The following is a 23,699-nucleotide window of genomic DNA, read 5'->3' on the forward strand; positions in this document are numbered from 1 at the left end:
AATAGCACACACAAGTTACACATGAGCTAGTAGGTGCAGTGAGCAGTTTGTTTTAAGCATGAGCACCCAGCACCACCCTGCCCCTCTGTTCTTACTGCCCTCAGAGAAGCTCTGACCCTGAGTCCTGGGTTGTCATCACATATACTCACTGTGGCTTGTTCCACATGTCTGTAGGTAGAGCCTCACTGTGTTCTCTGACAGTTTGCCCACCCAGCTTCATATCTGCCGCACAGGGATGCAGCTGTGCCTCAGTCCATGCCAGTCTCCACATGCTTGCTCGCTTGCTCACTTGCTCACCTGATCAGATGATCTTTAGTTCTAGAGATGAGGGAGTCAGGGGGGGGGGCGAGCACAGTGATTTTCACCTTTTCCTATAACCTGACTTTCTGCTCTGTGTGTGTGTGTGTGTGTGTGTGTGAGAGAGAGAGAGAGAGAGAGAGAGAGAGAGAGAGAGAATTTAGATATACCTTTTCCTTTTTTTATTTTTTGTTAACAGTAACATCCTTTCTCCTAAAATAATATACTGTTGTTTGTTTAACACCAATTATGAGCATCATTAAGACACTTTCATTTTTTTTTGCAATAATAGTTAAACACTACATTTTGATAGATACAACCATGAGCCTACTAAGAACATATGTCAGTTTACATTTCTACAGACAATGCATAATTCCCATTTTTCTTTTCTTACCTATCGTGGAAATTGCTCAATTTGTGTTTTGCTTCTTTGAGCAAATGCATCTCAATATCTTACGTTTTAAATTTTTGATTTCCAGTGAGATTATGAAGCTCTTGTAAATATTGTGCAGGTATGTAGCTTTTTTTTGAGTTTTCTTTTTAAAATGTTTAATCTCTTCCAAGGTCCTTTCCCCTTGTTTCTGGCCTGTTTTAGGTAGGACTGTATTCCCAGACCACTGTCCTGTGCTGCCGCTTCTCCCCAGCCTGAGCTCTTAACAGAAGTTGCTATGGCAGCTGCAGCAGCTGCTTCAGAGCATACAGTCTGCTCACCCACTGCTCTCTTAGAGGAGAAAACCTAGGCAAGAACCTCAAGTGTCGGAGGCTGCAAGGCAGATCTGAGTTCCTCCTGTCCCTTCTAGATCCAGTCCTGTCAGGACGTCTGGGGTGAGCCTCCTAGCTAGCCTAGTCATTACTGGGTGCTTTCTTTTCTGAGCCCTTAAAAATTAACAGTGTAGACCACATAATTCAGTACATGCATGAAAGTAGGAATCACTGGGGCATGTAGATTTGCTTGAGATTAATGGAGTGATAATACAGTTTACGTTTTTTTAAAGTTTCATCAGAGATTAATGGAGTAATAATGCAGCTTGTGATTGCTTCGTACAGACAGGCAGTAGTCTATTTCTCTTAGACTTTTATTCTGAACAGAATCATGTAGAAAGAGGAAAATTAGGATAGCTAATCGTTTTAATTCATGGTGAGGAAGGTGGTCTGAAAATATCTCACTGACAGTATTTCATTTGTACAATAAAGACTGTCACTCAGGTCCTGCTGTCAGAGGTGGATTTTTCCAGCAGCACACTCATGTGCTTATTTAAACATATGTGAATAGCCAAAAATGACAAGAACAAATTTCTCTTTTATAAGCCAGACCCTCAGGCAGACATCTGGAGCTGGTCTCTAATTTACCACGCCATTGTCCTTTGGCCCTTACCAAGTGCATAAGGTCCAAGACCTTACAGTTCAGACTCTGTTCTTCACAGTGGGTCTGGGACGAGGATAGTCCCTGTAGAAAACTTCTGAACAAGGATCCTTGAGTGCACATTGTTAGCCTGAGCAGTGTAGACAGGAAGGAACAGTTCATGTGTGTGAACAATGTCTGCACTCAGGAAAAAGAATGCATGTACTCATGACCATGCTGTGGGTGAGAAGGGATCATCACCAAGGAACCACACTGCAGGCTTAGTCCCCGTGTTCCCAGAAGTCTGTTTGAGTGAAGTTAAATACAGAATGATTGTTGCTAAAGTCCTCCCCAAACACTCCTGTGCATAGGGAGACCCTGTCTCATGGAAAAAAGGAAAACACTCAGGGCTGGATTTACTTTACTGTAGAGCACAGGCTAGCCCCAAGCTCTTGGTCCTGTCTTCTTCCCAAGTGCTAAGATTACGGGGGAAACCTGTGTTGACCTGTGGTCAGATCTGGAAATAATTACAAGGTTCGCTCGCAGTCACTTGGAGGTGCACACGGCCTTTGCGATTGTCTACTTGGATTATTGTACCAACACTTAAACTTTTCAATGTGTTTATTGAGGTAGATTTTTTGTTTTTGAGACAGGGTTTCTCTATGAAGCCCTGGCTGTCCTGGAACTCTCTCTGTAGACCAGGCTGGTCTCGAACTCAACAGAGATCTGCTTGCCTCCTCCTCCTGAGTGCCGGGATTAAAAGTGTGCACCATCATCTGACTGAGATAGAATTTTTATACAGAATATAAATCCGTTTTAAGCATGCACTTTCATGGATTTTGATATGTTTACACCTACAGAACAGCATATCGCTTTGTGTGCACGTGAGGAGCATGTACATCCTGTGTGGAATGTCTGTGCTGCCCCACAGCCAGGTCTCCTTCCTGCCTGCCAGCTTCTCCCACCTCCAAACCACACTGGCTGTCACAGGACAAGCGTTTTGCTTTTTCTGGATTTTTTTTGAAACTGGAATAATATATAGTCTTTGCACTATCAATATTTGTTTTTTTTTTTTAAAAACAAAAACAAAACCAAAAACAGTTCCTAGAATGGATAAACCATAGTTTGTGGTATGCATTCATTTATTGAGGGCTATTAAAATTAATGTACTAATTGTAGTATTTTTATTTCTATAAACAAGTAGGTTTCATTTGGTAATGGACTGCCAAACATAAAAAAATGTCCTGTTATTTGATAGCTCACCAGTTGTGCGTGTCCAGTAGTTGTTCGGCATGCTCGTATCGTATGGTTAATTAGCTTTTAGCTACTCTCTGGGCCAGCAGCATGCCTCAGGGACAAAGCAGCTTGTTCTGCAAGCATGGTGACTTAAGTTCGATTCCTGGAATCCACATAAAGGTGGAAGATGTAACCCGCCCCACAAAGTTGTGTACATGTTACCCCATCACATATACACACAAACACTAATAGTAATAATGTTGTAAATTAGCCTCTTTAGAGGGTGGTAGTTGTAACTGATTTCAAAGTATAACTCAGTAATGATTTTTGAAGTATAATGTCTTTGTCTGCATATTATATCATTTACATATTTCTTGGGATTGCTTATTGGCAATTTTCCTCCCAATTTAAAAGTGAAGTTGTTTTCTTGGGTTGTTGGATTCCTGAGCTGTAGCTTGTGTCCTTGTCCCTCATGAGTACTGTACACATCTCCAGCTCTGCTTTACCTTTGTTTTCAACTGCATTCTTTGAAGATCAGATCTCAAATTGAATGCAGTTTATTGTTTTCTGTACTCTTTTAGAGTAAAGAGTACTTTATACTCTTTTCTCTATTGAAGAATTTTACCACAGAATATTATATATATATATATATATATATATGTATGTGTGTGTATAATCACATATATATATGTATATACATATATATACATATATATATGTGATTAATTTGTGTGTGTAGGCTAGTCCCCCAGTGAACCATGCACGTTCACTCCCACAGTGTGAGGAAAGCACAGAAGCTTCTCTGAGTCCTGCTGTTCCTGTGTGACGCTGGTTGTCTCATCATAACTTGGCAGAGGCTCAGGTTTCTGAGCCCACCTTGCTCTGTGGTGCAGGCTGCCCTAGACACTGTGCCGCCCAGACAGACCTCATTTCCCGTTGCCCTCTGAATGCTGGGGCTGTGCCATGACTCTCTAAATGACATCTAAGGTACCAGATAACATTATGGCTTTTTTGAACAAAGTGTGTTTTACTCCTTCCTCATCTCTCCCTTTGTAGGTCCCTCCCCTGATTGCTCTTAACACTGCATAGTTGAAGCGCTTTGTGTGTGCCTAAGAGAGACTGCGTGTCTGGGGTCACCTCTGACACTGCTGTGCCCCTTTCCCTAAGGTGATTGCACTTCTTGCTGTTCTGCTCATTGTGGAATTTTGTAGTGCATCTTGACATCAGGGAAGTGCTCTAGCTTTTCTATTCAATGTTTTCTTTTAATATTTTATTTTTAAAAAATTAGATGGCGTTTTCATATGAATTTCCTTTTGATTGATCCCCTTCCCATCTTCCTGCCTGTTGGCCCTTCTGCCCTCAGTGAATTCATTTCTCCTTGACTCTCCTATACTCCTCCCTCCCTCTCTAGAGCTCGCCACCCCTGTGCAGCCTCATGGACCCTGTTCTAGTTTCTTGCCTTTACCCCATTTATTCCCAGCTGTGTATTCATAGTTTACAGACCACATTAGAGAGGACAGGCAGTGTTAGTATTTCTAAGCCTGGGCCACCTTGTTTGGTATAGTGATTTCCTCCTGTTCCTCCCATTTTTCTATAAATTTCATTTTCCATTTTGATTTTTTCAAGGCAGGGTTTCTCTGTGTAGCCCTGGCTGTCCAGGAACTCATGTAGACCAGGCTGGCCTCGAACAGAAAGATCCATTTGCCTTTGCCTTCTGAGTGCTGGTAGTAAAGAAAGATGTGTACCACCACTGCCTGGCTCAATTTCATTTTTCTTTATAGTAGAATAAAATCCCACTGTGGGCCGGGTGGTGGTGGCGCATGCCTTTAATCCCAGCACTTGGGAGGCAGAGGCAGGTGGATTTCTGAGTTCGAGGCCAGCCTAGTCTACAGAGTGAGTTCCAGGACAGCCAGGGCTACATAGAGAAACCCTGTCTCAAAAAACAAACAAACAAAAAACAACAACAAAAAAATCCCATTGTGGGACCTTGAAAGGTTACTCAGTACTTAAGAATATTGGCTGCTCTTCCAGAGGACCTGGGTTTGATTCTTAGCATGCACATGGCAGCTCACAACTGTCTGACTCCCTCTTCTGGCCTCTATGGGCACCAGATAGACACATGATATCTAGACATATATGTAGGCAGAACACCTTTACACATGAAATAATAGAATATAAAAAACTTACTATGTACAACAGTCTGGCTTTGAACTCACAGAGATCTACCTGCCCCTGTCTTCCAAATGCTGGGATTAAAGGTGTGCACTACCATGCCTGGCCTCAATATAAAATTTTATTGAATTATTTTTTAAAAATTGGTGCTTGGGATTGAACCTTGGGTCCGAGATAGAGTTTTAGCAATTCACTGTGCCTTAAAATCAATTTGGTAATTTGTGAAAGTGCTGTGTAGATTTGATTGGGATTATATTGAATATATAGGTCAAATTGGCAAGATTGTATTGATAATAATTGAGACATCTAGTTCACGCATATGATCTTGTTTTCTGTGCGTGTGTGTGTGTGTGTGTGTGTGTGTGTGTGTGTGTGTGTGTCTGTGTGTGTGTGTTGCTGGGGATCCAAAACAGGGTTTTGGGTTAGGCAAGTGTTCTGCCAGAGCTACATTCCCTAGCTTTCCTTTTGCTACCCCTCCCGTCTGTCTCCAGGCTGTGTATATGTTCAGTGGTATGGTCTTCTGTGTAACTCACCCCACCCCCACCCCGTGCTCTGGTACCTGATGTGCTCTTTGCATCCCAACCCCTTCTGCTGGGCTTATTTGAAGTTAAAGGTAGATGTTACCATGTCCGTCTTTAGAACTTTCACTTTTTCAACATTGTATGGAAGTTTTTGTGTGTAGATTTGAAATATATATTTAAATTTGTCCTTAAATTGTGTATGCTTTTTAATACTATTTTGAAAAAAATGTTTAAAATGTTTCTACTTGCTTATTGCTGATGTAGAGAAGTGCATTTATTGTGTGTGTACCGACTTTGCTAAACTCTGTAATGTGTTGTAACTATTTTATAGAGGTCTTAGGTTTTTGTAAATGCATATTCCAATGTTGTCTATAGGTAAGTCATTTCAATTTTTTTTTACAGCTGTATTTTCTTCCTTTTTCTTGATGTATTGTACTACTTGGGACCTACAGTACAGTTTTGAGTGAAGGTACTCAGGGTGTAACCTGCCCTTGCTCTTGATTTTAGGCAGAGTCTTCTGTTACCATGTTGTTTACTCTGTGTTTTTGAACATTTCCCAGCTAAATTAGCTTTTATTCCTCAAGATTTATTCATTTTTATGTGTCTTTGTGTCTATGTGCACATGTGTGCTAGTGTCTGAGGAGGCCAGAGGAAGGCATCAGACTTCATAGAGCTGGAGTTACAAGCACTGGTGAGGGGCCTGCTGTGGGGGCTGGGAACAGAACTCCCATCCTTTACAAGTGCAGTAAGCACCCTTTACTGCTTCTCAGTCCCTAGACTAAGTTTAATTTTCTTACATGTGTTTATTTAGTGTGTGCATCTGTGCATGCGTAAATGCATGGGTGTGCACATCTGTGAGAGAGAGACTTGGTTCTATCAATGGACTCAATGTTTTACAGACTAAATCCCAGATAAACTGAGACTCATGGTATATTGCCATTGTTTTTTTGTGTTAGTTCTGATTTGCTAGCATTTCATGGTTTTTATATTCATGTCCATAAAGGATAAGAGCATAGAGCATATGTCCAGTCTGGTGCCACAGCATCAGTCTTGTGATTTATGAGTAGCCTTCCTTCCTTCTTTATTTTTGAGACAGTCTCACTACATTGTTGCCCTGGCTGGCCTGGAACTCACAGAGATCCAGCAGCCTGTGCCTCCTAAATGTTGGGATTAAAGGTGTGCACCACTATACCTGGCTGTTTGCTGAGTTTAGTTAGGACATATTTGCAATACTTTTTTTAATGGAAAAGTTTATTTATTGTTAATTTTTAAATAAATAAATACCTATTTACTTATTTTTGTGTGTGTGCGTGCACACGCATGTGTGCACCATGGAGCATATGTGGCAGCCGGAGCACAAATTGTAGAAGATGTTCTTTTCCTTCTCCCAAAGTTGTCCCAGGATCAAACTGTGGTTGCCATGGTTGGCAGCAAGTGCTTTCCTCTACTGTGCAATCTCTCTGGCACCCGTGAGAAAGTTTGAAAGTTTGAATTCTGTTGGAGAGGGAGAGGGGGGACAGATGGGGAAAGGGGAGAGGGAGAGGGAGAGGAGGGGGTAGATAGGTGTCGTTTCTTTTTTTCAAATTCTTGTTCACTTAACTGACTTTCTTTACTAAACTAAAAGTTGTTTGTAGTCAGCGAGTCTGCCCTTTTCAGTATTTCAGGGTGTACAGTGCTGCGCCCCTTCACTTCTGTGCAGGAAGTTGTCTGTTTATGCTCAGGATTTTGTCTAGAGAAATCTGTCAGGTTTATAAATCTTTTTAAAGAACCAGCTTTTGGTTTTGATCATTTTCCTGTTAGTCTGTTTGTATTTATCTTTTGACGTTATTTCCCTCTGTTTACTCTGCTTACCACTTTCTCTGTAAGTTCTAGTTGTAGAAGCTTAGAGTCATGGTTCTGTCTGTACCTTTGTGGTGTGAGTGTTTGAAGCTAGAGTTCTCTCTGAATACTCTTTAATTACCTTACACATTATGATGTAGTAGAATCAGTCATCAGCTCAAAAGCACCCTGTTCTTTCCCCATGTGTTATTTGGAAGGTTAGATTCCAGATTTCACAGGGAGTAGAGGCATTCCAGATTTTGTTGTTGTTGGTATTAATTTCTAGCTTAATTTTGTTCAGAGTTTTAAATTCTTAAAAACATATTAGTGTGTGTTTGGCTTAACACATGGCTCTTTTTTGTTTGTTTGTTTTTTGTTTTTTCTGAGACAGGGTTTCTCTGTGTAGCCCTGGCTGTCCTGGAACTCACTCTGTAGACCAGGCTGACCTCAAACTCAGAAATCCACCTGCCTCTGCCTCCCAAGTGCTGGGATAACATATGGCTCTTATGGGTGAGCTTTCCATGTCATTTGAAAACCAGTGTGCTCTGCTGCTGTTGGGGAAATGTTTTATAACTGTCCTGGGCTCACTGGTCAATAGTGGCTGCTCCCAACTCTCACCATAGTGACTTCTGTCTCTTGCTGGGAAGACCATTAAGGTCTAATCCATGTGTGCTTCCCCTCTTGGGGCCTTCTGCTTGCTGCCTTGAAGTTCTGCTAGGTGTTAACTCACTTGAGGTTTTGTTTCTTCTTGAAGAATAACTGTTTTGAGACAAGGAAATTCGAAGTACACCATACTTTGCTCAGTCTTACCATGTGGCCCAGGATGACTCTGGACATGGGCTCCCTTAGACTTCCACCCATTGTTGGGCTTACAGGCATGTGCCACGACTCTTAGCAGAACTATTTTTTTTTTTTCTTAAAGATTTATTTTGCTGTACAGATGGCCGTGAGCTATCATGTGTGTGGTTGTTGGGAATTGAACTCAGGACCTCTGCCGGCCCTGCTTGCTCTGGCCCGCTTGCTCTGGTGGAGCAAATAGCTGTCAGACGCACCAGAAGAGGGCGTCAGATCTCATTATGGGTGGTTGTGAGCCACCATGTGGTTGCTGGGATTTGAAGTCAGGACCTTTGGAAGAGCAGTCAGTGCTCTTACCTGCCAGCCCCAGAACTGGCTCTTTAATTGCAGCATTTCTTTCTTTTCTCTAGAAATGGTCACTCTCTTGGAGTTGGCTTTAATGTTATTTAAGGAACTAACACTCTCTTACAGTGAATATTTATTTTTCTATCATTTTATTGTTTTTTATTGTTTTTTTTTAAATTTATGTGTTTATATATCTTTCTCTGACATTGGATGTTTTTTCTACTATCTTTATTTTTTCCACCAGAAGATCTTTTGAAAAACATGTTTATTCTAGTATAGGCATACTAAATTTTCTGTTCATCCAAAAATTATTCTGTATTTTACCTTCATTAAATTTTTTTAAAAAATAATTTAATTATATGCATGTCTGTATACACATCTGTGAGGGGACGGGTATGTGCATGTGAATATAGGTGTCCAAGGAGGCCACTGGGTAAGGGAAGAGGGAGAAGGCATCAGATCTCCTGGGGTTGTAGTTACTGGAGAGTTTGAGTCGCCTGATGCGTGTGCTGGGTCCCTAGCTGCTCACTTTGTTGAAACTTGTTCTCACTATATAGCGCTGGCTGGAGTGCTCTGACTAAGGGCATGTGCCACCTCCCCTAGCTCCATTTATCCTTTTAAAGGAAATATATTTTAAACTATGCAACACACACACACACACACCTGCATGTTTTGGTGATCTGTTTTTCTCTTTTAGTGTGTCTTTACAAAGTTCGCTGGGTTTCATATCTTCATCCCCTTTCTGCTGGGCATGAAATCTGGGGCCTTACCTGGCCCAAGGGCTCTCATAACTGAGCCATACCCTAGCCTCCAGCTTGCATGTCTTCTGATTAGTCTGCATTTAATATTATTTTTGTTTTTTTCCTATGTAATATCTTTCTTGGACAACTTTAAGAATTTACATGTATCATTGTTTTCAAGAATTTTATTTTGATGTGGTTTCCTGTGGTTATGCTGCTGATGGTTCACTGACTCCCTGGATTAGAGGTGAATTGTTTTCATAAAATTTGTAAATAATTAGGGTGTCATTTAGAAATGTTTTGTGCAGTGCCTACCGTACCCCACATCCTGGGATCTTGATTGCTGGCTTCTGTTCTTCAGTTTTGTTTTAGTTTTATAGTTTCACAGACTCCTTTTAGCTCCTTTAGTTGGTACTGTAGCATACTTTCAGGACTCTTTTCTGCCAGTGCCTCCCGCACTTGACGGGTTTTGAACTAAGGCCCTCCTGTATCTGGACAGTCCACATTGAACCACACCCATTGTGTGCAGCCCACTTCCCACCATCTATGGGTAAACATACTCAGTGAGCATCTCAGCTCACACTTTGTGTATTTGACTTTTAAATAGCAAGTTTTCTGGGACACATGTTTGTATTTTTCTTTATATTCTCGACTATATTTATGACAGTTGTTTTTAAAGTGCTATCTATTAATTACATTATTCTTTTAATCTTTGGCTCTGTTCATTGATTTTTGTCCTAGTAATGGGTCTGTCCCTCCCTCCCTCCTCCCCTCCCTCCCTCCCTTCCTCCCTCCCTCTGACTGCTGCACAGTGTGATGTCCTGGCTCTTGTGAGCAAGCCTGTGCTGTCCTTCCTTTGGTGATTATATTTGTGTTGATGGTGGTTACACTGCTGGCAGTTAAGGTAGCTGCCTTACTGTTTTTTGCGGCTTGCCTGTTTGTTAGTATAATCTTTATGTTAGGACTGGCTTCCTGCTTATGAACACTGCCCTCCTGGGTCTCCAGTTAGTGTGCACCATGGCTAACTGTTGCAGCCCAGAATGGCTTCTCTAGGTAGTCTTTGGCCTTACTGATTCTGTTCAGTGCACAGTTTGGTGTTTAGGAAGTTTCCAGAGAGCCCCTATATCATACATTTCCTACATAATTGTCTTCTTTCTAGTTGTCTATGTCAGATTCCAGGGGCTTTAGCTTTTAGATTTCTTACTTCTTTGCCTTCTCTTAGGGAGCCTAGCTTTGTAGTGCCTATTGACCAAAGCCTGAATATGGAAGTTTTATTTTATTTTTTTGCCTGGCCTTCTGCTTATTTATAGTAGGGGAGCAAGTCAGGTGAACCTTACTTTTAATTTTAATTAAGTAGTTAATTAATCCTTTGAATTAGGATGACATTTACAAAGAATATGAAGTATTAATGAATGAATTAATTAGTAATATGTTTATGGGTGTTTTGCATACATACATGCCTGTGCACCATGTGTGAACAGTCCCTTGGAGGCCGGAGGAGAATGTTGTCTCTGTCTAGAACTGTCATTACAGACAGTTATGTGCACAGTGTGGATGCTGGCAACTGAACCTGGGTGCTCTGCGAGAGCAGCCACTGCTCCTAGCTACTGAGTCATCCTTTGCCCCATCTGTGTTTTAAATGTTTCATTTCTTTGTGGATGTCATCGTAGTTCAGAGGTTAGCACAGAGTAATTATTTCAGGATGTAGTCTGTCTGGTCAAAGTTACAGTACTGGCTGTAGTGGGAAAGTGGCCACCAGCAACATGTGAAAATATAAGCATATTTGTGTGCTAATAAAACTTTATAAACACCAGCAGTCTGCTGTCTATGGTGAGCAGATCTATTTTACCTCTCACATCAATCTTTGGCACCTCAGTCACGTAGCTCCATGTCAGGTCACTCAGCTCTTTCTAACTTAGTGATGTATTCTTTATTATATTTTTGCTTCTGTCTCAGTCTGCTTGAGAGGATTGCACATGAGCTAGGTAGCCTCTAGTAAGAGAGTGTTTGTCTCCTCACTCATGGAGGCTTTGCCTGGCAACTTATTCTTGTTTTGCTATATTCTTTTCAAAGTGTGGCACTAGTAATTAGAAGCAAAACAATAATGTCTGGTAAGTTAGAGCTGTTGTATAGAACCTAGGCATTACATTTTATTAATGTAATTTAATATACCAGGCTAGGTGGTGCGTATATTTAATCCCAGTACTTGGGAGGCAGAAGCAGGCTGATCTCTGGGCTAGCCAGGGCTATACAGTAATAGCCTATATCCCAAAATAAATTTTTTAAAACTTTTTTTTTTTAAAGGAAGGATTTAGAAAACCTTGTTTCTTCAGTGTTTTAAGAATATACATTGCTTTTTCACAGGTTTGAGTTTAGTTCCAAACATCTTCTTGGGTGGCTTAGGACTGCTTGTGACTCCTGTTTCGTGGAGCTGATGCCCTCTCTTGGCCTTATACATAGGACTGTATACATAGGACTAGAAATGAAATTGTGAGATTTAATTGTGTTGAAACTTTTATTGACAAACCACACTTCTGAACTCACTTTACTCTCGTGTGCTGATGTGAATCCAAGGCCAGCCTTGCTGCGTGGTTCAGTGGATGAAATGATTGCTTTACAAACACGAGGAACCTTAGTTTGATTCCAGTAACTAATGTAAAAGTCTGGGCCTGATGCAATGTGTAGTCCCCAGGCTGGGGAGGCAGACCATAACCTAACTGGTACCATGTCAAGTTTCAGGGGGGAAAAGGTGGTGACACCTGAGGCTGATCTCTGACCTCTAAACACATGTGCACACATATGTGTGCATGCCCATACACCTGCATATGTATCAGCACTTGGCCACACTTACATAAACCAAAAGCAGATAAGCAGCGGCTTGGTGTTTAAACACAATTTATGGGGCATTAAATAGTTCTTATGCTTAGGAATTTGTTCATACTAAGTTTATAACTCATTTTTATCTTAAACATTTTAATATTTTTAATTTATTTGCATGTGTGCATGTGTGTGCCTTCATGTGTACATTTGTAGAGGCGGGGACAACTTGTAGGATTCAGTGCTCTCCTTCCATTGATGATTCTGAGGGTTGTCAGTCTTGGCGACTAGCACCTTCACCTGCTAGGCCCCCTTCTCAGTCTTTGTTGGTCACTTTGAATTAGTATTGGAAAACTACGTTAGTAAATGAAAATTATAATAAAAAGTTCTGAATCAGTAAATGTGTATGTAAGAGGTCACCTTTTTAAGCCGAAGAGGTGGCTCATTGGTTAAGGAGACTTTCTCGATTCCTAGCTTCCATGAGGATTTACACCCATCTGTGACTCCAGTTTTAGGGAATCCACTGTTATCTTTGGGCCTTTGCAGGCACCAAGCGTGCACATGATGCATAACATACATGCAGGCAATCCACTCAAACATAAAGTTTAAAAAAGTTACTTTTTTTTGGTACTGAATTCCCCATTGTATGTATTATATTGTATTTCTCAGGACATGGAAATAGCCAGTCTGATCGCCAGGTGCTCCAAAGAAAGCATCCTTGGCCAGCATTAGTGGTGCAGCTATGAGAAGCTTGAGGCCAGCCATTTGGGAGGGAGCAGGTAGCTACAAGTGTCTGCTTGCCTAGCTGGGTTTTCAATAAGCTAAAATGGAGAAGACAATGGATAGCAGTGACAAGCAGTGAGTAAATAACCTTCGGAGCTCATGCCTTTAGATGTGGCATCCCAGAAGCCGGGGCAGGAGAATTGCTGGGATTGAAGGCCTTCCTTAGCTGCATTGTGAATCCAGGTCAGCCTTGGCTACAGCAAGGGACCTTGTCTTAAAAATAATGAGGGTTGGAGAGATGGCTTAGTGGTTGGGAACATTTACCTTTCTTGCAGAGGACTTGGGATTTGTTAAGGCCCCAGCATTTACATGACTCACATTACTCACCACCATATGTAACTCTAGTTCCAGGGATCTGATATATTCTGCCTCTGAAGGTACTAGGCACACAACTAGTACACAGACATACATGCTGGCAAAACACCCATACAAATAAATAAATCTTAAAATAGTAGTAATAGGGCTGGAGAGATGGCTCAGTGGTTAAGAGCACTGACTGCTCTTCTGAAGGTCCTGAGTTCAATTCCCAGCAACCACATGGTGGCTCACAACTATCTGTAATGAGATCTGGCGCCCTCTTCTGGTGTGTCTGAAGACAGCTACAGTGTACTTACATGTAACAATAAATAAATCTTTTAAAAAAAGTTCAAAAAAAGTAGTAATAGTACATGTTTGGCTTTTGCATTACAATTTATGGGACACTAAATCATTCTGAAGTTTAGGAATTTGTGAGGAATAACTTTGCAGTAGTTATATTTTATTGTTACATTTTGATAATTTTTGTTTAAATTTTATTTGCCTTGTTTTCCAGCAGAGTTAGGTTTTTATGTGAATGCCAGACTGGGTTTGGGGATGCCAGGAGGAGGATTGAAAGTTCTAGGCTTGTGTGGGCTGCAGAATGGCCAGCCCTAGCAACTTAGTGAGGACTTAGCAGCTGGGGTGCAGCTCCTGGTCAGCAAGAGAGCTAAACCTACAACTAGCTAGCTCTCAGCCCTTCTTGCCTGCTTCCTAGGCAAATGCTTTGCCATTAATCCCTTATTATTTCTAAACACTGAGGAATGTTTCATGATTTAACTCCTTCTTTCTACCACTTGCTTACTTGAGACATACCCTTTTCATCTGTACTTTACCAAGTAATTACTACCAAATGGTAATTTGGGTTAGCTTAGATTCAGGATTAACATTGTTGGAACTATTTGCTAAGTTCTGATGGCTTCTCCTTTTCAGTGTCACTTGGAGACAGAAATATTCTCATTCTCTCTCTCTTTCCCTCTCTTTCTCCTTTCCCTACCAACCCTGTTTCTCCCCCCCCATCTCTGTCTCTCTGTTCCTTCCCCCCTCCATCCTTCCCTTCCCTCCCCCCTCTTCTTCATCTTCTTTTCTTTAAACACAAGCCCTTGCTATGTAGCTCCTGCTGTCCTGCTGTCCTGAAATTCACTCTGTAGACCAGACTGCTTGCCTCTGCCTTCCATGTATGTGTGGCCTCTTTTCCTTCTTAAAGTACTTCTCTATGCTTTCTTAAACTTTTTTTCCTCTCAATTATATTTTGCTGGAGAAACTTGTATGTGGTCCTGGGCACATAGATATATGTAAGATGGGTATATAAGTCAAACATTTACTGATAACTAAGAAATCCTAAAATCCAACCAACCAAACAACCCCCAAAAACCAAAACCAATTCCCCCTCAAAGAAAACCCAAAGCAAACCATGTCTTTACTTTAAAATAATTATTTGGTATGCTTATAATTTTACTGCTTATTAAAGATGAAAGCAAATTTCCATACTAATGAGGTGGGTGTATTTATTTTTTTCCTTTTTTTACACAAAGAATTAAATCTTGGCAGAACCATTTGAGGTGCAGGAGGTGGAGCAGATACATTTTTATTTTATAGTTGTCAATGCTGAGAATGCCACTTTGCATAAGTATGTGGTACAAAATGGCAGAAGTATATTTAGGACCATTTCATAAATTGTTGGGAACTCTATCCTTAATCCCAAGCCAGCATTTGATTGAGCAATTCTTTATGAAATTGACATTAGTGGGGCTGGACAGATGGCACAGCTGTGAATGGTGAATGCTGCTCTTACCGAGGGCTGGGGTTCCTTTCCCCAGCACCCATCAGGCAGCTACTGACCTCTCACTCTGACTCGATCAGCATCCCAGGGGCTCTGATTTGCTCAGCCACTGAGGGCACCTGCACCCACATGCTCAGACACACACAGACACACATAGAGTTAGAAATCAACCAACCAAAACAGAAGACACTCAAGGCCTCAGACAGCAAGTTTTAAAGTCAAACGTTATAACTGAGTAAAATAGGGAGTGCCTTAGTTAGGAGTTCTGCTGCTGTGGAGAGGCTCTATGACCACAGCAACTCTTAGAATGGAAAACGTTTAATTGAGGCTGGCTTACAGGTAGTCAGGAAGCATGGCGCCATCCAGGCAGACATGATGCTGGAGAAGGAGTTCTACTTTGGATTCAACAGGCAGCAGGAAGAGATAGACACACTGGGCCTGGCTTGCTTAAACATTTGAAACCTCAGAGCTCACCCCCAGTGACTTTCTTCCTTCCACAGTGCCAAACCTCCTAAGATGCCACTCCAAGTATTTAAACCTGTGTGTCTATGGAGGCCATTCCTATACAAACCACCAACCAAGATGGCTGATTTAAGCGTGCTCATGTTACTGAAAGTATTTGTTTCACCCATCATGTGTCTGTGAGAGAAAGCTTTATGTTCACAGTAGGAACTGAGCTGAAGTGCTGTAGGCATGTTGGGCATGGTGGGACGGTGTGTGAGTTGTATTGCATGCATGCTATGTTATATTCAGAACCAAGGCAAGTCATGAAATATAATGTGGTCAGAGTGCCTGAAAGACCTTGGGTTCATACCATGTTGATTTAAAGTTAATTTTTGAAGTCTGCATGTTTAGAAGCCTTTTACTGTTGACAATTTTCTCTGTCACCTATGTCAGGTCATGTCCTACAATAAGAAGCCTACCTGAGCATCCTTCACCTTCTCCCTATTGTCCAAAACCTAGGAATCCTCAGTCAGAGTGGGCATGTCACTAGCAGCAGCTTCCTGAGGGGTCTTTACTGGGACAGTCTGATCCTCCATGGTCACTTGGTGCAAGCTTGGCCTGTAGTTGTCAGGTGTAGGCCTTCCTTGGCTTCCTCTAGTCTCCTAGCCTCTCTCCCTCATGGATCACACTCTGCAGTCCTGGAGAAAAGAGGCTTCTTCACGCATGGGGGAAGTTGAGGGTTTGGGCTTGTTCCTCCTGCTCTGCATTTGGTAGTTCTGTGCTGCTGTCTGCTTTGGCTGAGGGGTTCCAGAATTGCTCTTGAGACCCTGGGAGTCACTGCACTTTGCCTTCTTGCTCATGTGACGTCTTCCTTCATGGAAGCCAGAGAGTCTTGTCTTATAGTGTGTCATGGTAGAGTGGGGCCTTTTGTGAGGCCTGTCTCATTGCTGCTTTTAGGTATCCAGAGAGGACTTTTCATCTAGTGTTTCACAGGTTTTTTAGAGAGAAGTTTCCATGAATTATTATATTAGGTAATTCTTCATTGTTTTATTTTTCTAAGAGTTTTTTCCCACAGTGGAACCCAAGGCACACTGGGCAAGTGCTCTAACCAAGGGGCTGCAGCTTCAGGTCTGTGCTCTAACCAGGGAGCTGTAGCCCAGCTCTGGGAGTATGTGCTTAGCTTTTAACTTTCTTGGTTCATCTTCCAGTTCCTACCCTTCCCTACCTACCCAATTTTTATTTTGTTAACTTTGTGTGTGTGTGAGTTCCTGAACTTTTATTTTCCATGTATTTCACTGAGTTCTCTTTTAATTCTACTTTCTTTGAGCCTTCTGTTCCTTTTCAGGTTTAAATGGTTACACTGTTCTGTAAGGTTTTCTATATTTTATATGTAAAAGTCATTTACCTATGCAATATGTGCTTGTTGGGTGCCTGCAGAAAGCGGGTAACAGATCCCCTGAAACTGGATGTAGGAATGATTGTGAGCACTCTCCTGGTGTTGGGAACTGAATCCTGGTCCTCTGCAAGAGCAGCCAGTGCTCTTAACCACTCAGCCAACCCTCCAGTTTCTGATAGAATCAGTGATGGGTGTTCTAGATGTTTTCTTCTCACAGTTTAGGTTTCTCCTCTAACCTTTGTATTCGTTTTTTGTGTCTGGACCTGGTTTTCCTCAGCTCATTAGTAGCCCTTGATCATAGAGGTGTCTGTTAACTGTGTATGCACATATGGAGGCAGGCTGTTTTTGTTTGGTGAACTTGAGTTAGTATCTTGGGATCTTTCTCTGTAGTATGTAAGATTCCAGACTGCTTTCTTCTAGTCTGGCTACCAGCTGTCTAGTACTTCAAAGATAACTGGGAAGGTGGCTCCTGGCTGTCACCTCACCCTTGTGTTACTTAGAGTCCTACCCTCCATAGCATAGCCTCTGCCCCCTCTGTAGCCTGTCTTGGAGAAGTTTCTTCTGTTCTTTGCTGGGATGCAGTGGGAGAACGTCTCAGTCTCTCAGGCCAGGTCAGCAGGCTTCAACCTACTTTCTTACCATGTCTCTCTCCTCTTTCACCCCTTAAAGAGGAGGTGCTGGTGTCCATAGCTTCTGAGGCTGAAGAGCACTTTTGCTAGTGGCTTGCATTCCACCTTTTCTTTTTTCTCTTCTTTCTTTTTTTTTTTTTTAAGATTTATTTTATTTATTTTATGTGTATGACTACACTGTAGCTGTACAGATGGCCATGAGCCATCATGTGTGTGGCTGCTGGGAATTGAACTCAGGACCTCTGCCTGTCCTGCTTGCTCCGCCCCGCTTGCTCCAGCTTAATTCACTGTAGCTGCCTTCAGACACACCAGAAGAGGTAGTCAGATCTCATTACGGGTGGTTGTGAGCCACCATGTGGTTGCTGGGATCTGAACTCAGGACCTTCGGAAGAGCAGTCAGTGCTCTTACCCGCTGAGCCATCTCACCAGCCCCACATTCCACCTTTTTTGTCTCTGGGGTTGGTTACTCAGGGCCACATCTCTCCTTGGAGCACCAACCTTTCTTGTCTTGCCTGCTGTTGTGTCTATAGTTACAAGGAGAGAATAACCCAAAGAAACAAGTTTCTTCACTGATGCTTGGTGTGATTTAAAGAGAGCAGAAGCAGAATTAAGAGAGCGGTGTGTGTGTGTGTGTGTGTGTGTGTGTGTGTGTGTGTGTGTGTGTGTGTGTGTGTACTCTGCCATTCTTACCTGGAGCCTATTAGTTACATTGTAACAAAGGCTTTCCAATATGCAACATTTGTTTTTCTTTCCTGGCTTTGATCTGTAAGGTGATTTAATGTGTTTACTGTATTTTCCTAATCTGCTAGAGTAGTAATTCTGTCACAGTAGGAGAGGGCAAAGGCACACTTGAGATTTTCTAGGGCACTTATGTTGGCAGTAAGAGATGCATGTTGTCTGCCTCCCATGGCCTTGCGCATGCTAAGCGAATGCTGGACCACTGAGTTCCTTCCTCTACTTCAGCTCAGTAAGTAGGTTTCTTAAGTCTGAGTATCTTCTGGAAATTTTGTCACTGATAGTTCTGAGATGTCTGATAAGGGGTTGTGTAATTTACGAGCTGCCTTTGCCAGTGAGATGTAATTAGTTTGGGGCAGAGATGAGCTCATTTATTTTATGTAGGTCAGCCATAGCACTTTATAGCTTCTAAAGCTGAGGCCCCCTGGGGTGGAGTAGGCTTCCTGACATCATGGAGGCATATTGTGGAGAGAGCAGGCCCACAACCTGTATTTCTTATCTCCTGCAGTCTTCGATCTGGGGTAGTAAACCTCAGTTTGTTCTTAGCAACAATACATCTTTAGGTTTTATTCTGCTTTAGAACCAGTGAATCTACTTTTAACTCTGGGGCCGTGTTACAAATATATGACGTTGACTGTGAAACATCCAGTGTGAAAAGTAAGAGCTGTTTGAACTCATTGTACCTAAGGAATAAGACTAAGAATCAATACAGTCTCCACGTCACAGGTAGGATGTTGGAAAGGGTGTTGTTCTTCGGTTTGTTTGAGTCTACTCATTTAGCATCCTTGCCAGCTGACTGCAGTGGCCTTCTCTTTATGTCAGCTGTCCCACATGCTCAGCTCCTCTTTCAGAAAACCTTTACTGGGGGCTGGTGAGATGGCTCAGTGGGTAAGAGCACTGACTGCTCTACTGAAGATCCTGAGTTCAAATCCCAGCAGCCACATGGTGGCTCACAACCACCCATAATGAGATTGGATGCCCTCTTGTGGTGTGTCTGAAGACAGCTACAGTGTACTTAATTATAATAATAAATAAATCTTTAAAAAAAAAAAGAAAACCTTCACTGCCTCTGTTGAACATCCCTCCCCCCACCCCCTCTGTTAGGGTAGGTGGTTTCTTTTTTAAAAAATACATATCCTCTAAGAAGTATACTGTCTTCCAGTGATTGTGTGTAGATGCCTGTGGCAGTAAGTATCTGAGTCTCTTGATTCTTGAGATGGTGTGACCACTCTTATGAATTGTTTTTATTGCCCCAGGAAGACTGAGGAAAAAGCCATGAACATTCTTAGATTAGAGAGCATGGCCGTGAGCTCGAGTCATTGCTAAATTGAGCCCATGGTGCTTTCTTTGTCTGATTTTCTAATCCTCCAGGGCTAATTTTTAACATTAGCCCCATGAAGGAGCACCGCAGAATGGAAAGAATTTATGTTTCAAATTCGCTTGTGGTTTCAATGTAGCTATGTTTGGGACCTGTCATTTGCCAGGTTTGTGGTTCTAGATGAATTATTTAATTGTTTGGAGTCTTAACTTGTTGAGCTATGTGTCTGGAAGGTCTGAAGACAGGTGGGAAGAACTCACATGCCCGTGGACTCAGTCAGGCTCTCCATGCCATGTGCTGGAGCTACTCACATGGGAGGATCACTTCTGCTCACACGGGAGGACCAGGTTTGCTCCTTGAATAGGAAACTCTACCTTTTTGGTTTTGTATTTTTAGAACTTATCTGAAATTATGCATTTGTTTATTCCTTTAACGTAAATATATATCTAGGATAATTTGAATATCAAAATGCTTAAAGGTTTGTTCCAAAAAAAATTTTTTTTTTTCTTGGAGAGTAAAGGATTGAACCTGTGGCCACGCATGCTCAGTGAGCATTCTGCCCCTGCACTATTCCCAGGCCTCTGTTTGGCAGGTCTGGGCCTTCACTCAGTCTTCATCTTCAGAGCTGCACTGTACCACTAGGTTCAGTGCTGATTCAAGACTTCGAAAAGAAAATCTTGAGTCTTAGAGTTAGGCATTTGTCGGAAGTGGGGGAAACGGCCAGCGAAATGGCTCAGCCGGTAAAAGGACTTGCTGCTGAGCAGAGAACCTATTTCAACCCCTCGTACCCATGTGGTAGAGAGAGCTGACTTCCCTGAGCAGTTCTATACAGTAAATAAATGATGAAAGATTAAAAAATAAAGAGGGGCTGGAGAGCTGTCTCAGTAATGAGGAGCGCGTGTTGACTTTAGAGGACCCAGACTTGCTCAGTTCCATTTCTGAGGTTTCTTCCAAGGCCCTTTGCTCCATTGCTCTGGGGCTGAGGAGGCAGAGCACCACCAGGGCTCAGCTAGCAGAGATGGACGCTCCATGTTCCTGGGAGATAACAGTGTCTGTGGTGGGACAGGGTGTTGGATCCTCATCTTTGCTCTTACTAGACACTGAGCCAGGATTGAAAGCCCCCCCTCCCCCGCTGCTTCCCCCCAAGTGTTGGCTTTATTATAGTCATCTGTTAAGGTTTATCAAGGTAGACTTTTACAATACTTAATTTTAGCTTTAAAGCAAGGGAACTGAATGTTTTGAAATAATTGGAAGTTTCCCAGTTCCTTTCTTTGGCTGACTAGTTATAGAGCCCGTGGCAGGCAGTGCTATGTGGAGCTTGTAGCACAGTGCTGCATGGACAGCTTTGTAAAGAGCACAGCAAGTGACAATGGCTTCCCTCTGCCACTGAGAGCGGGCACAGGAAGTTAGTGCAAAAGCTGGGGCTGGAGAACCATTTGGAATCAGCCAGATATTTGCCTGCTGAGCTGCGAGGGTGCTACAGATGCACGTGCTCTAGTGAGTCTCTATGCCTAGCTTTCCTGGGGACACATTCAGCCAGTGTGCAAGTCTCTACTGTGCCCTCATTTTGTACACTTGAAACATGGTCCCTGTCATAGTGATTTGTGCTGTGTGTCTGGTGCCCACGCTCTCTCCCCTCCTTTCCTGCCCAGGGTTCTTGGGCATAGAACAGTGTTCTTGCTTGAATGATGAGTGTTCTCTATGTCTTCTCCAATTTGAACTACTCCATGTTTACTTTATCTCCTTTGACATTTAGAAATTAATGTTAGGCTTTCTGATTAAAGCACAGAGATATTACTTTTATTAGAAGAAACATGGGGGCGTGAACAGAAAGTGGGCATGGCAGTGAGAAGCGGGGAGTTCCATGGGCAGTCACTTCCTCTGCCTGGGAAAGCTCAGGGAGCTCACAAGCTGTCCTTGTGTCAGGATTGCTTGCCTGCCTTGCCTCAGATTCCCCAGGCCTTATAGAAGTGTGGTATTTACATGTACCTAGGATGGTCTTTAAGATTCTATTTGCCTGATGCAATTGTAGATGCTATGTAAATACTGGGGATACTGTGTTTCTTAAGGAAAATATGCCAGGCTTGGTGTCCTGCACCTTTAGTCCCAGTACTTAGGAGGCAAGTGCATCTTGCTTAATTGGAGCCCAGCTTGGCTTACATAGTAAGTTCAAGGCCAGCCAGGACTACATAGTGATACTCTGTCTTAAATACATGCACACACGTATGCTGTGTGTCAGCTGTTTAAGCACTTGGAGTTAGTCCCATTTGGGTTGCAGATGGTTACTTTTCTGCCCTGCTGTGCTTCTTTTTAAAAGAATTTGTCCATAAAAATGACTGGCTTTGTGGGAGAGGAAATGAAGGAATGGGGCACATGGGCTGTTTGATACAGGACTGTGGTGGATCAGCTTTGCTCTGGTCCAGTACATGGTTCCAGTTTATAGCTACTAAGAAAGGAGCCCCACTCTCTTTGTGATGAAGCGTCTTTGATGTTCTGTCCATTTCATCGGACCTAAACTTCAGGAAATGTGAAAGTAGAAGTGTGTGGACTGCACGGCAGCACACACAGCCTCTGCTTGCTTGTTTAAAGTTCCCTGCTTTAAAATGTGTTTAAGAAACAAAAAACCCACCACAGCAGAGCCCTGCTAAGGAGGCAGGACTCTGAGCTGCATGCTAAGTAACATGCCTCAGCTGCTGGTGAGTGCCTCAGCTGTGTTAGCAGTTACTTCCTGAGGAACCTTTCAGCATACTGTGTTGCCCTGGTGAAAACTCTCACCTCCTGAACTGGCTGCTGAGGTGGGGGTGCAGGATGGGGGAGTGGGAATTCCTCGGAATGTCTTCTACAAGTGGAGAAGCCCTTGTTCCAAGTCCTTGGGAGCAGATGTTTCAGCTTGTAGATGTTTCAGCTTGTAGATGTTTCAGGTTTGGGCTGTTGACGTATGTTTCACTAGCTTGCTTGCCATCCCTAATGTGAAGTGAATCTCAAGTGCTTCCAAGTGTGGATTTAGAAATAGTTTCAATGTCAGGTTTTTGTGTTAGGAACAATCAACTTGGACTTTTGTTGTTGAGATGGTCCCTTTATATAGCACTAGATGTCCTGAAACTTGGCTTATAGACTAGACTGACCTCAAACTCAACAGGAGATCCACTGTTCCTGCCTTGTGAGTGCTGGGATTAAAGGCATGGGCCTCAACAGTTATTTTAAAATCTTACTTGTTTTACTTATTTATAAAAATATTTGAAAGTTTTTTTTAAATATGTACGAGAGTTTTGCCTGCGTGTGTCCTGTGCCTATAGACATGAAGAAGAGGGCACTGGCTTTCCTGGGATCAGAGTTAAGAAGGATTGTGAACCACTATGTGGTGCTGGGAATCTAACAATGGTCCTCTCCAAGAGCAGGTGGTGCTCTTAACTGCTGACTAATCAATCTCGCTAGCCCCTTATTTGGTTTTAAAATAAGTATAATTTGTGAATTGACTAGGAAGTAATAATTGAAGATAGTATTTAAAAAATATGGGTACCTAGTAAATGACCAGGAAAATAAAACTATTTCAACAGCACATAATGATTACCAGCTTATTTTATTTTGGTATTTAATATGATTAGTTCTGATACCCTTGTCGACAAACCTAGAAGGGCTGATGTCTGTTCTTTGTTTGAAGAGACCTTGCAGTGTGAAGTTGAATATAAATGCTTATTTTATTATCTTTCCCTTTCTGTGGGAACTTGCTCTTAGTGGTTTATAAGTAAAAGGAAAAATCAAAACTATTGCAAATTTTTTGTCGTTTTCCAGGCTGAACTCACAGGAATCAAATGGCGTAGGTACAATTTTGGAGGGCACGGGGACTGTGGACCCATAATTTCAGCCCCAGCCCAAGATGATCCAATCCTGTTAAGTTTCATCCGCTGCCTGCAAGCCAACCTGCTATGTGTATGGCGTCGTGATGTCAAGCCAGATTGCAAAGAGCTCTGGATATTCTGGTGGGGAGATGAACCCAACCTAGTAGGAGTAATACATCATGAACTGCAGGGTAAGGATTTTGTTTTTCCTTAAAAATTATTTGCATATTTTTTTGAACAATTGTAAGTTTTGGAATTTATATTTAAGAGTTGTTTACAACAGAGAATCCAAGCATTCAGTAAATAGTATGTTTGTCCCCTCCCCCTCCCTGTCCCCACACCCCCTTCCTTAAACTCTTGTCTTCTTTCAGTCATGCTGAAAATTAGAATCTTTT

The 23,699-nt window shown here is 42.3% G+C and overlaps 1 protein-coding gene across 4 annotated transcripts in view; it reads left to right on the forward strand.

The window, feature by feature from the left end:
- The window catches only part of Med13l (mediator complex subunit 13L), a 226,670-nt gene that overhangs the window by 15,260 nt on the left and 187,711 nt on the right, over positions 1-23,699 (forward strand). For 3 of the 4 annotated variants that reach the window (XM_031337649.1, XM_031337650.1, XM_031337648.1), the window contains exon 2: positions 23,258-23,495. In XM_031337649.1, coding sequence (XP_031193509.1) covers positions 23,258-23,495 — 238 coding nt within the window. Of the gene's footprint in view, positions 1-23,257; positions 23,496-23,699 lie in introns of those variants that run through there. The other variant, XM_031337651.1, reaches the window with a different exon arrangement.

The sequence above is a fragment of the Mastomys coucha genome, unplaced genomic scaffold (assembly GCF_008632895.1).
Source record: "Mastomys coucha isolate ucsf_1 unplaced genomic scaffold, UCSF_Mcou_1 pScaffold22, whole genome shotgun sequence".
Lineage (NCBI taxonomy): Eukaryota > Metazoa > Chordata > Mammalia > Rodentia > Muridae > Mastomys > Mastomys coucha.